Source organism: Homarus americanus, unplaced genomic scaffold, assembly GCF_018991925.1.
Source record: "Homarus americanus isolate GMGI-L3 unplaced genomic scaffold, GMGI_Hamer_2.0 scaffold16712, whole genome shotgun sequence".
Classification (NCBI taxonomy): Eukaryota; Metazoa; Arthropoda; class Malacostraca; order Decapoda; family Nephropidae; genus Homarus; species Homarus americanus.
Window position 1 is genome coordinate 1237139 of NW_024757794.1, and position 15731 is coordinate 1252869.

General features: G+C 40.5%; 1 protein-coding gene and 2 long non-coding RNA genes across 3 annotated transcripts in view; all 3 read right to left on the minus strand.

Moving 5' to 3' along the window:
- LOC121857665 overlaps nucleotides 1-15731 on the minus strand; it is a 41952-nt gene that overhangs the window by 19424 nt on the left and 6797 nt on the right. Inside the window, exon 2 of the long non-coding RNA XR_006087251.1 lies at nucleotides 12717-12721. This is a non-coding gene — a long non-coding RNA (uncharacterized LOC121857665). The remainder of the gene's footprint in view (nucleotides 1-12716; nucleotides 12722-15731) is intronic.
- LOC121857664 lies at nucleotides 8415-8872 on the minus strand. The gene is made up of 2 exons (XR_006087250.1): nucleotides 8769-8872; nucleotides 8415-8616 (listed from the first exon to the last, which is right to left on the minus strand). It is a non-coding gene; the product is annotated as an uncharacterized LOC121857664 (long non-coding RNA).
- LOC121857663 lies at nucleotides 9494-12179 on the minus strand. The gene is made up of 3 exons (XM_042353724.1): nucleotides 11630-12179; nucleotides 11173-11281; nucleotides 9494-10082 (listed from the first exon to the last, which is right to left on the minus strand). The coding sequence occupies exons 1-3, from the start codon at nucleotides 12082-12084 to the stop codon at nucleotides 9978-9980; spliced, it is 669 nt and encodes a 222-aa protein (XP_042209658.1). The 5' UTR covers nucleotides 12085-12179; the 3' UTR covers nucleotides 9494-9977.

Genomic DNA, 15731 nt, shown 5'->3' on the forward strand with positions numbered 1-15731 from the left:
CGTCAGTGTTAGTTAAGGTAATGTTGGTTACGTCAGTGTTAGTTAAGGTAATGTTGGTTACGTCAGTGTTAGTTAAGGTAATGTTGGTTACGTCAGTGTTAGTTAAGGTAATGTTGGTTACGTTCAGTGTTAGTTAAGGTAATGTTGGTTACGTCAGTGTTAGTTAAGGTAATGTTGGTTACGTCAGTGTTAGTTAAGGTAATGTAGGTTACGTCAGTGTTAGTTAAGGTAATGTTGGTTACGTCAGTGTTAGTTAAGGTAATGTTGGTTACGTCAGTGTTAGTTAAGGTAATGTTGGTTACGTCAGTGTTATTTAAGGTATTATAAGGTGTTATTTAAGGGTTAGTTAAGTTTGTATTACAGTACTTAGGTCAAGAGTCCGCTATGTGCGTACTGGATAAATTAGTTTTAGAGAAGTTAAGTAAATTTTGGTTGCAATTCTTACTTTATATTTGCCTCCCATCAAAGTTTGAGTATAGAAAAAACAACATTACTTTACTCTCACTGATGTTATGTGTTGACTCAGTGGTGAAGATCTAATATATTCGAGAACAAGGAAAACTAGACCCAACACAACGATCAAGGAATATTATGTAGTCATGTGTGAGTCAACACACACAGCTGTACGCTGGACCTTGTCTTACAACACAACATGTATACGTCTCTTACTATCTCTTCCCAGCACTGTGGTTTTCTTACTCAACACTTTTCCATTAGTGATGGTGAAATATGTTGTAAGTAGTTTGTGCGAGTATACTGTAGTACAGTCGCTACGAGTTTTGTAGCTCACGTAGACTGGGGACGCTTTTATGACGCCGGAACAGACATACAGTATATAATCTGACGCAAATTATCCGACCGAGTGAGTCAGGTTAACAACACTTACTGTATCTCACACTATCACATCTAATTCTAAACTTTTAAATATTATCTTCGACTAAACTGAGAAAATCATAATACAGTTCTGTATTCACCGCGGCGTCTCATGTGTCCAGACATTTTTTTTTATAAAAAACTCCCATTTACTATATAAATGAAGGAAATGAAAAATGAAACAAAAGCTTATACAGTATGGCGTATTGTAAAATATTCAACTGGGAACAGTTGTCAGTGAACAAGGGAAAATCATATTTAAATATTTACAAATTTGATTGAAATAAAAGAAAAATCAGATTTAAAGAAAACTAATCCGATTTGTTATAATTAAAAAAAAGGAACTGTTTTACATATGTTGATATAAATGATTTATATGAAACACCCATGGTCAGAGTTTGTCCGCCTGAGGCCACCGCACGTTTCAGCTGACCCTAAGTGTTTTTCCTGGACTTGTTTACTCCGGCCGCAGCTAGTTTAGGGTCACATGAATTAGGTTTTATTTGGTCACCGGTGTTATGTTAGCGTGGCTTAGGGTTTGTTTAATAGGTTACCTTACGTTAGCTTAGGGTAGTAGGGTTGGTCAGGTTAGGCTATGCAGTAGGTATGTTTTGATGGATTGAATTTGGCTAATTTAGAATAGGTTAGCGATTTTGAAGAGGTATCAATTTAGTGTAGTTTTTGTAACACCAAGTTTTAAGTTTGGGTGAAATATTTATCAAGAAATGGTGAACTTAAAGGAAGGCGTGTGAGTGAATGAGAGGTGAGTAGGGCTGGCTGACTCAGGTGAGTGAATGATGTGTGGGACTGAGAGGTGAGGAAGGCTGGCTGACTCAGATCCAAAGTTTTGACCCGGCGGCCACCATTATATGTACAATGGCAGCTGTGTCCCAGAGCCAACAAAAGGTTGGGGACCACTGGTAATTTTTTTTATCTGTGCTCTTTTTGTTGGCTTTAATAAGTTATTTGTTGTTGTTTATTACTTACAGATGGTTTTACTTATTTATAGAGTAGATTTGAAAAAGGTGTACAATATGGTGAACAGATGAACAGTGTGTGAGACATTACAAGTGTATGGGGTGGGAGGAAGGCTATTAAATGCAGTAAAAGCATTCTTTAAGAACAGCTGGATGTTAGACTGGGATGTTATGTACTATACCCGAAGTGGTTGTTTAATATATACGTGCAGTCAGCCAAAAATGAACCGACTCCACCCTCGGTCTCGTGCTCGTAATTTTTCTTGGCAATACTTGGTAAAGGGACAGGGCTGGATTAACCATTAAGCAAAATAAGCACGTGCTTAGGGCATCAAGGGAAGGGGGGCACCACATAAATTTTCCATAGCCGGATTTACCATGGACCATGGACCATATGGTGCAAAACTGCAAATGGTGCAGCTATATATGTGCCCTGTGCGGCTCATTCACTAAATCTGGTAGGCCGACGTGCTGTTGACTGCTGTCAAGAGGCTGTTAATTTCTTCTCTACAGTGCAGTTGCTCTATACTTTTTTTTCAGCCTCAACCAGCCGGTGGAAAATTCTTAAAGGTTGTATTGGAAATGAAAGTGTCTTAAAATCCCTCTCTGATACCAGATGGGAGGCGCATGCTATGGCAACAGCAGCAATTTTGAAATCTTTCCTTGAAATTTTAGAAGCGTTAGAATGTATAGCCGAAGACCAGTCACAAAAGGGAGACACTAGAAGAGAAGCAAGTAATATTGCAAATAAGATGCAAGAGCTAGAATTCGTTTTTATGTTGAATTTTTGGAATGAGATTTTGCAAAATTTTCATAGAGTAAGCCAAGTTCTACAAAATGAGGATGTGAACTTAAAAACATGTGCAGATCTGTATGGATCATTAGCTGACCAACTGTGCACTTCACGAGATAAATTTGAAAGATATGAAGCAGCTACAAAGGATATGCTACCAGATGTTGATCACAAGGCAGCTCAAACTCACAAACGTATGAGAAAGAAGGTACAGTACCCAATGACGGAGATGCACCAGAAGTATATCTGAATGCCAGGGATAAATTTCGTATCACCACCTTTTACACAATTCTTGACAAACTTGAAACTGAGATGAGAAGAAGAGGAGAGATATATAAAGAAATAGCAGAGAGGTTTTCTTTTCTAAGTGATGTGCCACATAATGCCACTTCACCATCTACTGAAATTGAAAGGTATTCTCAGTGCTGTCAAAAGCTGACTGATGTTTATCCAGAGGATTTCAACACTAATTTCTCAGCTGAGCTTTAGCAGTTTCACTTATATGTGCGCCATAAGTTCAGTGCAACATAAAATGTAAAAACAAGATTCAGTCATGCTGAACTTTATAAAATGATTGTAGAAGACAATATTGAGTGTGCCTTTCCAAATGTTGATATTGGCTTTCGTATATTTTTAACATTAATGGTCACAAATTGCTCAGCTGAGCGTTCATTTTCTAAGTTGAAGTAGGCTATATTAAAAATCCCATCAGAACAACAAGGCAGGCTGGCTGCCTTATCTCTACTTAGTATAGAAGCAGATGTGTTACATAAGACTAGTTTTGAGGATCTGATCAAAGACTTTGCAATTAAAAAAAGTGGACGTATACAAAAATAAACTTTATTTTCCATCTTACTGTAAATTTTGTTTAATTTCGAAAAATAACATTTTATTTTATGGTTTATTATTGTTTATATTTTGAATTACATATATATGGGGGGGGGGGACCAAAATCTTTTAAGTGCTTAGGGCCTCTAAGGGTCTTAATCCGGCCCTGTAAAGGGAGGCTGTATGTAAAGGTGACTGTTTTGGGCTGTATCACTGTCAGGATAAATATTAAACATTTTTATTATAATAAATTTTTCATTGTTATTTAAGGTCATGAGAAGTTTCCAAATGTTCGTATGTTTGTTTAAATAATGAATAAAATTTGATGTGAGAATGTTGTGGCTGCTGTGGTTGTAGTTGAGTTGCCAATTCATTAATATAATTTTCTTCATTATTTATGCAAATATACGAAAATTTGGAAACGTCTCATGACCTTCTATAACAATGAATAGTTTATTTAATAATTATCCTGACAGTGATACAGCCGAAAACAATCCACTAATCACAATCACCTTTACATACAGCCTTCCTCTACCAAGTATTGCCAGGTAAAATAGCAAGCACTTGACCCATGGTGGGGTCGGTGCATCTTTGGGTGACTGTACATGGATGTGAAATATTATTACCGTACACTGGTGAAAGTGGTGATAATAAGCTTTCTTACAGGGCTGCACACATCTCACGTCCTTATAATAATAAAGTCAAGTGTGTGTGTGTGAGAGTGAAATAACTATATTGAGGGCATTTCGCCTTGTACGTGTTGTGTTATAATTACAATATCGTAAATATGAGAGAAGAGCTGCCGGTTTCTCTCACTGATGTTTAGTATAAATGGTATGATTTAATCCCTTTGAAAATAAATATTGAGTTATTATTATTATTATTATTATTATTATTATTATTCGGGAAATTTATGTTTACAGTACTTGTTTTCCTTGTTCTTGTGACGTCACATGCTAACGTAATACAGGAAGTCATTGTGTATTTATCATTAATGTACCAACTTCCTTCCTGTAGTCACTAACATGTGCTTGTAAGAAAAATATATTATAAACCCTTTAAATTACTATATCTTAAAGTCAAAACATGTATCAAGTATTGTAGTCGCTGATTAGTATATTGTACACTGTCTACCCACAACCTTTCTCCTTGATCAGTATACTGTACAAGTGTTTAATATTGTACAGTACTGGAGCCATGGGTTATATATTGTGACGTGTACAGTGGGTGTAACTGGAGAGAAAGAGAGATTCACAGTGAACATTAGGCTTTATGTTTTAGTTTTATGGCTACAATCAACTGTACTGTATTGTGCGGAAAACGTCTTGTGTGCACTCAAAACAGCTCGTCTCACCTTCTCTTCCCTGAGCTCATTCGTGTCTCTTGATAATGGAACTTTAAGGTTTGACTACATGAGGCTTCCTCGTTCAACGTCGTAAACACTTGTTGATAACGTTGTTCATTTGCTAGTTAGACAAAACATTACTAAATGTTTTTTCTTCAAAGTTCTTCACTATATAAGGGGCAGTACGTAGCTAGGGGAATGTTTTGAGGATCATTGCGTGTACAGTACAGTACAGAAGAGCCCGATACTTGTCTATCTTGAACTGACTAGTAAAGTTGTAGCGTGTGAGGGATATTTGTGGCTTGATCCACCCAATTGGCCAGTTATTATCAACTGTTTTATAACATTGTTTAATAAGAAGATGAAAGGGAAGAAATCGTTCATGTATGTTATAGTTGACGTGGTTGAGAGGTCTAAAGTCATTTGTATTATTATATTTTGTATACTTTCTTGTCTTTAGTGGACAGTGGCCGGCTTACCACCATAAAGCTTACCACCAAATTTTATTCATCTTTTTAATGACGACGCTTCATACAAAGTTAGCTTTCGTCGCGACGTGCCTTTGTTTGTGGCCGGAAGGAAACGAATCTGGTCATTTTACTCAATTCACAAGGGTTCGGACGTTACCGTTTTCCTCTAACAGAGCTGTAAGAACGTACTGTACTGTACTGTACTGTAATGTATCTTCTGTAGCGGAAACTCGGAAATGACGTTAAATTTTTTGTGTATTTAAACTACAATATAAGTGACAGACAGACAAGTTTTGACCTTTCCCACCGATCACTGCATTCAGCATATTCATGGTCATGATTTGTTAGTTTGATTAATTCAGTAGTTAAAAAAAAAGATGAGTTTACGTAACTTGAGTTTAGTGATGATTGTAGCGGATCTAAAGTTCTGGTTACATACAGTACAGTATCTCCCATAAAAGAAATATATCTGTGTTTATACTTATTCATGTACTATATAATTTAATTAACTTACAAACAGTAAAGAAAAAAAAATAATGCCAACATTAACTGCCCGATATGACCCATAATATCTTGGGGAGGGGGGAGGTAGCGTGGGAGGAACAGCCAGTCAGGGTTGTTTGCTCGTCTGGTAATAATGTAGTAAGGGGCGACTGAGAGGACTTTAGCTCTTATGTGGTATTACTGTGACCTTAAAAGGGTTTGATGTGTTCAAGATATAGGCGCTTATTAACTCATGTGTAAGAGATAGAGGCGATAAGATAAAGAACCCCTCGAGTGCCAACAACAAGTATGAGGGTCATTGAGGAGACGTGCTGGTGTCTTGTGTGACCTCACTCTGTCATCATCATCTATATTATTATTATTATTAATAAATTAATAACAGCAGTCAATCACCAAAAAAATGATACAGTGGAATTTGTGTTGTTTTATGTAGTGTACAGATAAGCATCTTATATACAGTACAGGGACCGCATTTTCAAAAGCATTTATGGGACTGTCTCTTTGTTTACCCCGTAACTGGAGTAATTGTCTCCTTAGCTGATGTAACACGGTCAACCCGGTATAGTAAGTCGCTATTTCCCGATTGCACAAGGAAAATTGCTAAATTGCTAATATATATTTTAATAATGTTTGTTAGACTTGTTTTATCATAAATCAAAGAAGATAATGTTTTGTACATCACAAACTAAAATACGATTTTTTATTTTTTATATTTTTTTTTACGATAAGAAGAGGCTTGAGTCTTTCTATTTATCACGGCATGGAAGAGATGCAGCTATTGTCTTCTTACAACTTTTCAAGTAATTTGTACCAAAATAGAAGATTTCTATTGTCCACATTTTATGGTACAAATATTTTTTTATGACTGAGTAAACTTGGAGATGAACCTTATTAATGTGGTATAGCTGTAGATATCCGTCAGTAATGGAAGCAAAATACGAGGTCGTGAACATTTTTGCCTAGACTACGCCTTTGCTAGGACCAAGTTATAACAAGTTATTCTGCCAAGTATCCAATAAGTACACAAGACTCATGGTTAAATAATACCTCACCCAATCTATGTTCATCAAATCTAATAAAAATGGGTGGTAAAAATTAACATTGGTATTGCATTTTTTTTTCTTATAAAAAGAATTATGTTCATAGGTTTTTTATCCAATACATTCAGTCGTTTTTTTTCGCTGCAAAATTAGTTAAATGTTCCTAACAAAACCTAACCTTACCTTACCTTATCTAACCCAACCTAACGTTACCCTACCTAACCTAACCTAACCTAACCTAACCTAACCTAACCTAAGAAAGCCGCAATGCACATGACAGATAAGTTCTCTAGAAAATATTCAATTTCATTAAAAAAAACCATTTGCAGAGATAAATTTTTTATAATAATTTCTCCAACATATCTATAAATCTGTTGATGATATATAAATGTAACTTACGATGCCCCTATTATGCAATTTAACCTTTGTGCATTTTAAATTTAGGTTAGGTTAGGTAAAGGTTACGTTAGGTGGTTAATATATAGGACTAACCCGCAAACGAGTTATTTGTATTACTGTTTATTTTCTTACTTTATTTTCATTAGTGAGCTCTGATTTGGTAATAATTTCTTGTGCAAATGTCTTCTTTTGTATATAATTAAGCGCCTAGGTGCGCACTAATTTATCTTCCTAGCGGTAATGTGGCCGTGCTCTACTGCAGCGCTTTTCCCTGGGCTCGCAGCAGTTTAATTTTCAGCATGACGTGTGAAGGTTGTCGCCGGTCTTATATGGACGTAATATGCGAATTAGGGATAAAGTCAACGAGACCCTTCAATTGTTCAAAGGCCACGGCATTGTTCTTCTAAACAGAGACAGTGCACACTGCGGGAAACCCTGTGCTTTCAGACCGGAAAGAAATTTGTTCATCACTTCCTCAACACTGGACGTTTCTCTCCATCACCATAAATCACTCCTCCGCCCGGGCTGCATAAACGCCACTGCGGCCATATTATCTCACGTCCAGAAAATGCCTCAAATTTCACCATATCATTGTAAGTTCTTTCTGTTTAATATACGGGGGGGCCCCACCCCACGGTAAGGAAGTTTGTCTTGTGTGGCATTGCATAATTTTCCGGGTGGGGTCTTGAAAGAGCATGAACATGCTGGCTGAGCAAGAACTAACCTAACATAAGACTTATTAAACTAGATACATTCAGTTCACTTAAGACAAGACGAAGTTTAGGTTTCATTATTATCTTCTCCATTTTTTGTACAGCACAGGTATTTGTTAATGTTACGTGGCTCGTACAGTTGAAACCAAGCTAATTATTATTATTTATGTGGGTTTTAGTTATTAACAATAATCATTTTATTGTTATTATGAGTAAAACATTTTTTTATAATATTAATGTGTTGTTCCATTACATTAAGTAGAGTAGGTTTGGTTGAGAGGTTATAGTGTACCACTCAGGTTTGTGACTTATATTAAGCGTAATCCGTGTCTTATATGTTCCTTGTGTATGTCCACAGTTTGGAAGGTTGACAGCTGAAATATGGTAGGGAGGTGCGGGTAGAGGATGGTCACACCACCATGGAGCAACTCAGGTCCTAGTGTACAATTTGTGGAGGTTAAAAAATTAAATAATTACTTTTCGTTTATTTAAATATTATAAAATTATTGAGAAATAAAAACATTAAACAATATAACTTACATTTGAAGATGATGGTGGATACAAGTGCTGAGATGTACTATGTGGGTGATGAGGTGACCAGTGGGCAGACCATGTGGGTGATGAGGTCAACAGTGGGCAGACCATGTGGGTGATGAGGTCAACAGTGGGCAGACCTTGTGGGTGATGAGGTCAACAGTGGGCAGACCATGTGGGTGATGAGGTCAACAGTGGGCAGACCATGTGGGTGATGAGGTCAACAGTGGGCAGACCATGTGGGGTGATGAGGTCAACAGTGGCAGACCAGGGTGATCAACAGTGGGCAGACCATGTGGGTGATGAGGTCAACAGTGGGCAGACCTTGTGGGTGATGAGGTCAACAGTGGGCAGACCATGTGGGTGATGAGGTCAACAGTGGGCAGACCATGTGGGTGATGGTCAACAGTGGGCAGACCATGGGTGATGAGTGGGCAGACCTTGTGGGTGATGAGGCCAACAGTGGGCAGACCATGTGGGTGATGAGGTCAACAGTGGGCAGACCATGTGGGTGATGAGGTCAACAGTCAGAACATGGGTGATGGGCAGACCATGTGGGTGATGAGGTCAACAGTGGGCAGACCATGGGTGGTGAGGTCAACAGTGGGCAGACCATGTGGGTGATGAGGTCAACAGTGGGCAGACCATGTGGGTGATGAGATGGGCGGCCATCTGACTAGGGTGGTAGACTGGTGAAGATGACAATAGTTGGGACCCCTGCTCAGTGAGACTTACAGTTATTTCTGGAGAGTGGCACACACACACACACACACACACACACACACAGTTGTTGCAGTAATAACGTACAAAATGTCTTCACGCTTCTGGTGAAACTAGGGGCCAATTGCAAGAACAGTCGTTGGGTGTACGACGCTGTTCACGATGACCTTCTTGCCCTGATCTTGTTTCAGGAATACCGCCCTTTTGAAGCTCTGGAGAGATCTCGAAGCTTCGATATTTTGAGTACAGCACTAGCTAATAATTCCCACCAGGAAACTTGTTTCGAGACTCCTCCAGGGCTTCGAAAAGTGCAGGATTCCATGTGTTAAAGGCGATATTGCTGAAAAAGACCAGGGCAAGAAGGTCATCGTAAATGGCGTCGTACACCCCATAACCGTTCTTGCAATTGGACCTAGATACGAAAAACGTCAGAAAAGACGGTTTATTTGTTAGGGTTTCTCATGGAGGTATTATTTGGCAAGGTGAAGGCGAGTACCAACACCTTGGTCGTAACAAAGTGTTGTTCTTAGTAGCTAACAGCTCTCCCGCTTTATTTATCGAGGTTATTAGTCTTGAGGTTACAACTCTTGAGGTTACTTGGAACAATGGTTGCTTTTTATCAATATATGAAGTGGGTTTTTCTTTCCTTATCAACCGTGTGAGGCGCTGTCCAAGGTTACTGTACTGCGCCACTGGGCTTCGACACATCTTGTAATCCAAACTTGTGGAAACTATGACGATAAATAAATGATGGTGATGAGGTTGATGGTGTGGGCGGGCACTAAACACAAGAGTGAGCAGCCAGCACAGGGGTAGACGGCCGACATCTGTCTAGCTGCTGAAGGATGGCTCCAAGTTTAGACGCAAGCTTAGTCACGTACTCCTCCTGTCACGAAAAAACACCACACCCGTTAAACCTTATAGTGTAAATATTTAACTGTTATGTATTGTACCGACATTTTACACACGGTAAACATTGCAGCGTGATTATAAACCTTTACTAATATATTGATGCTCTACTGTCAGTTACTCTTTGTGTTCTATTACTAATGGAGAAAGTTCAGGATCATCTGCTTTGGAGTATATTGTGTGAGGGAGTGTGTTGTGTGTGAGGGGGTGTGTTGTGTGTGAGGGGGTGTGTTGTGTGTGAGGGGTGTGTGTGTGTGTGTGAGTGAGAGGGGGTGTGTGTGTGGGAGGGGGTGTGGGGAGGGGGGTGGGGTGGGGAGGGGTGTGGAGGGGGTGTGTGTGGGGGGGGAGGGGGGTGTGTGTGTGTGTGGGAGGGAGTGTGTTGTGTGGAGGGGTGGGGTGGGAGGGGTGTGGGAGGGGTTGTGTGGGAGGGGGTGAGTGTGAGGGGGTGTGTGGTGTGAGGGAGTGTGAGGGAGGGGGAGGGGTGTGTGTGTGAGGGGGTGTGAGGGGTGTGTGTGTGGGAGGGGGGGGTGTGTGAGGGGGTGTGTGTGTGAGGGGGTGTTGTGTGTGTGAGGGAGGTGTGTGTGAGGGGTGTGTTGTGGGGGGTGGTGTGGGGTGTGTGGGAGGGGTGGAGGTGTGTGTGTGAGGGGGTGTGTGTGTGAGGGGGTGTGGTGTGGAGGGGGGTGGTGTGTGGGAGGGGTGTGTTGTGTGGGAGGGGGGGTGTGTGTGAGTGAGGGGGGTGTGTGTGTGTGTGTGGGGAGGGGGGTGTGTTGTGTGTGAGTGAGGGTGTGTTGTGTGTGTGTGGGAGTGAGGGGTGTGTTGTGTGGGAGTGAGGGGGTGAGGGGTGAGGGGGTTGTATGGGAGTGAGGGGGTGTGTTGTGTGGGAGTGAGGGGTGTGTTGTGTGGGAGTGAGGGGGTGTGTTGTGTGGGAGTGAGGGGTGTGTTGTGTGGGAGTGAGGGGGTGTGTTGTGTGGGAGTGAGGGGCTGTGTTGTGTATGAGGGGGTGTGTTGTGTATGAGGGGAGTGTATGTTGTGTAGAACAGATGAAAGGTGAGGGCGGTAGTATTTACCTGGGACCTGACAGAGTGATACACCTGTTGCTCGAGGCTGACAATTCGGCTTCGTATTTCTTGCACCTTGTGGACGTCTCGACTCTCACTCACTTGTAGTTGTTGGATTCTGGAGACATGAAACAACTCTAGTTAGTATCTATCGTCACCTTCTGCTAGTGATAATAATTGTTCCTGTAATTCCTTCATTGTGGTAAAGCTTTATGTCTGTGATTTGTGTACAAAGAAGACTTTTTATAGAGTTGCCCAAAAATCTGTCATACCAACAGACTTCTTCCTCACACATACTGTACTGGTAAAGGCTAAAAAAAAGAAGACATTGATCTCTAAACCGAATTAAAAAGAAGTATCGACTAGTAATGAGCTTGACTGAGTACATATGGGTCAACAACTTGCTTTAGAGGGACGTCTGGCTCACTATTGGTAAAATACTAAACACATTGTGGAGGAGACGTACATGTATTGAACAATTCGTTGTCGGTAGTTCTGGATGGGCGGTGTAGGTGACTGTGAAGTTGTCAATCTTTGGCTGTTCAAGGCGACATGTTCAAAGTAGGCAGGTGACGACGACGGGTAGGTGAGGGGTCGTTCAGCAGGTGAATTAGTTATGTTGTAGTGGCGGTTGTCCTCCAGGTGAGTTTGGTGGAAAGGTTCACTACGTCTCGTCCTTGATCCACTCTTCACACAGTCCTCCTCATGCAGGGTGCTGCAAGTGAGGTACGTGTGTCTATGTGTACAGTGTCTGAATGGACATCGATGACGTAAAATTTTGCCTTTGTGACCACTTTCTCTTGATCTATCTAAGTTACAGTTATGACAATCACGGTGACCACTTGATGTTCCTAGAGGCAAGTCTCCACTGGTAGATGGTAAGTCCCCGACTCTGGGTGTGTCCACGCGTCTCAGCTGCATCACGAAGAGCACAAGTAATAGTGGTATGCCTTACAATGAGAATAATAAGTACGACCTTCAGGCATCAGTTTTATCTCTGCCTGACGGAAATAACGCTGTGACTAGTGACTCCAGGTTGGCTGTCCCTTCTTATATACTGTACTGCAGTCATCAATGGTCAGGTGCCACTTTGCATTTTAGAGAGCGTTATAAAAACATTTACGGGTCCTAGATACTGTTTTATTTTAAATACATTTATGTTCATATTTTAGATGAATATTACATATTAGAAAATAGTGTACACATTTTATATATCTTTAAATTAACTTGATGAAAATAGTGCCAAACACACATACTGACGTGGCAAATAAGTTGCCAGTTTTCCTGGTGGGGCTCCTGCCACATACTGTTGTTGTTATTGATTACACACACAAACAACATTTGTGTAAACAAATAAATCAAATAGTTTAGGGGCCACCATAAATGTAGTATGGCTCTAGTGATGTACTTGTTGTTCCATAAAGACACGCAACTACACTTACACCATTAAGTGTGCCATCTTTGTGCCTTAGGGTTGTTGACTATAACCCTCCACCAAAGGCGCTTTTCGGCTGTTTTTACAACTCTTTCCAGAAATGTGTTTTCTTCGGGACCACAACTTTTGTTTAGATTCATATCCATCTGTCATCCCCTCCCTCACTCTCCAACCCCCAGTTTTGCCCAATAGTATAGTATAGCGTGTGGAGTATTAATTACAGTACTATATTCATCACTAAATTATTTAATATTCCTTATTATACAAACTTGAAGTATTAATGTTTTGCCAATTATAGTTCCTCTTCAGTTGTTTTCCTGTCATTGTCATTTATTTTTATCAGTCTCCCGTAGTACCATAGTTTAAAGGTGTCCACGTATGGTGTGTAGTGTATGGCGTGGTGTGGTATGGTGTGTGCAGTGTAGTGTGTGTAGTGTATGACATGGTGTGGTATAGTGTGTAGTATGGTGTGGCATGGTGTGTGGTGTGTAGTATGGTATGGTGTGTGGTGTGTAGTATGGTGTGGTATGGTGTGTGGTGTGGTATGGTGTGGTGTGGTATGCAATGTACTGTAGACTAGTCAGGGTGTATAATTATTGTTTGCACAATACGGTAGTCCATGCTGGGGTCACTAGGTTGTAGGCCTATAGTACTGTAGGTGTAAGTAGGACTAGGCCGCAGTGTAGGCTTATACTTGTGTACTGGCCTATATACTGTACATGACATTTAAAAGATTAAAACGTAGCCATAGATTGTAACTATAACGTAATGGAGTTATTTCTTTATTGTTTTACAGTAAAGACTACGCACATCAACAGTCTCTGGTATAAATATAACCTTTGGAGGGAAAGTTAACAATATGGTATCTTGCTTGACTTCCGGCGGGCGAGAAAGGAAAGGAGGTATAATGTACGTATACCGGTACTGTTCTGACTGTACTGTAGGCTAGGTTATGTTCCGGCCACCACTACACCTTCATTCTTTATAGTCTGAGTATTTCTTGTTGGTTTTTGAACATTAATAATAAATAAAAGAAAGTTGTGAGTACAACAACGCTCGCTCGCTTAAATTTAAGTGAAAAATTTCACATATAAAGAAAGTATAATGCTTAAGACAAATTATATCTGCAATTTTATATATATATATATATACTGTATATATATATGTATTCAACACCTCACCCTGCCAGGATTCGAACCCACGATCTTATGATTGTGACCGGGGAACGTTACCTCTGGGCCACCAGGACACTAAAAGCAGCTCTAGACTCTTATATTTCACACAAAGCCTGTTCAACGAGCTTATGGCGCTGTGAACCTCTAATGGGGACTACCCGTGCCGCTCAGGTGATCAGAGTAACGTTTTACCAAATCTGGCTTCGAAACACGAGGATCCATACATATATCATTAGCCCAATAAAGCACGCGGACTTCTCTCACACACTCTTCATTACTTCTCTCCCTCTCTATTCATTACTTCTCTCCCTCTCTATTCATTACTTCTCTCCCTCTCTCTTCATTACTTCTCTCCCTCTCTCTTCATTACTTCTCTCCCTCTCTATTTCATCTATTATCCGGTATATTTTGTCTTTTTTGTTCTCGGCCGTCCCCTCATTGTTATCTCTTCTTGTTCACTATTATCCTGCTGCCCTCTTGTGACTCTTGTAATGTTTTCCTTGTTGTTACAGTCGGTCACCAAAGTTAGATTCATTGTTATGTGTTTCTCGGGTGTTGGTTCCTACACTTGTTTTCTCTGTCACAGTAAATCAGTCAATATGGAATTATTCATTAATGTATTATGGATGGATGGATTGATAAGTCGGGCGAGGCATAAAACATCCATCAGTCAGGTCAGATGAGGCATAAAGCATCCACCAGTCAGGTCAGGCGAGGCATAAAACATCCACCAGTCAGGTCAGATGAGGCATAAAGCATCCACCAGTCAGGTCAGGCGAGGCATAAAACATCCACCAGTCAGGTCAGATGAGGCATAAACCATCCACCAGTCAGGTCAGGCGAGGCATAAAACATCCACCAGTCAGGTCAGGCGAGGCATAAAACATCCACCAGTCAGGTCAGGCGAGGCATAAAACATCCACCAGTCAGGTCAGGCGAGGCAATTTTTTGGTTAAAAAACGGTTGGGGAAAAGGTCCTGACTTATCCGTTATCGTGTTTTTTCCATTTTATTAATTCTTTTGTTTCATCAGCTTTACCTCCAATTTACATTTTTTTCCTCAAGAGTAATCATGACGACTTTCTCTCTTGCGTTTTCCTCAACCCTTCTTAACCCAAGCATTACATCCCGTGACTCAAGTTGCCTGTGCCAGTATCCTTGACTTTTTACACACACACACACACACAGATGTATTGCTTAAGCGCTTTCGTGTATTTAACACATCTTCAGAAACAGATTACACAAGATACTGAGTCAGAGAGAGCTACATGTTGCGTATGTCACACTCTTGAAGCAGCTGACCCTACCCAGGGTCCAGAAGCTAAGCTAGGCGAGGTATTGATATTGAAACAGTTTATTTAGTCAGAAAAATACAGAGACAGAGTGGTAGCATCAACCTAATCCTCAATTCACATCATTCATTTTCATTATGCTGTTTTGCTATCAAACGTGTGCATACCTCTACTTATTTTTACTGTCTGTCAACTGAATTAATGTTGATTCAAACACAGTTTTGTTTACGAGAGAATTACATTTAATAACTGAAGAAGCTACTCCCACTTTTCTGTGATGGCAGGAAGGGTGATGCAAGACTTCTTGAGACAAATGGTAAAACCACTCAAATATTTTTCCTCATTCTGCATGTCAACTATATGTACACAGTGACTCATCGACCCCTATATTGTGATGCTTCAAGGAGCTGCTTCATCTGGTCTAACTGCGTGTTAGGTGGTGTAGGTTGGTAGGTAAGTGTTGGTATACTGTAGGTATGGAGGGAGGGGTTGGGAGGTAGGGGGGAGGTATATAACGAACAGAACAAGAACTCCTACACAGACTCTCACCAGACAACGACGACAACCATACATGGTTCCCCCAAAATGTTACCAAACCTCAAGAAGCTCATTACCACCCCTGATCTACTGTATACGGCCAGGCAATAGACAACCTTCCTAAACCAGC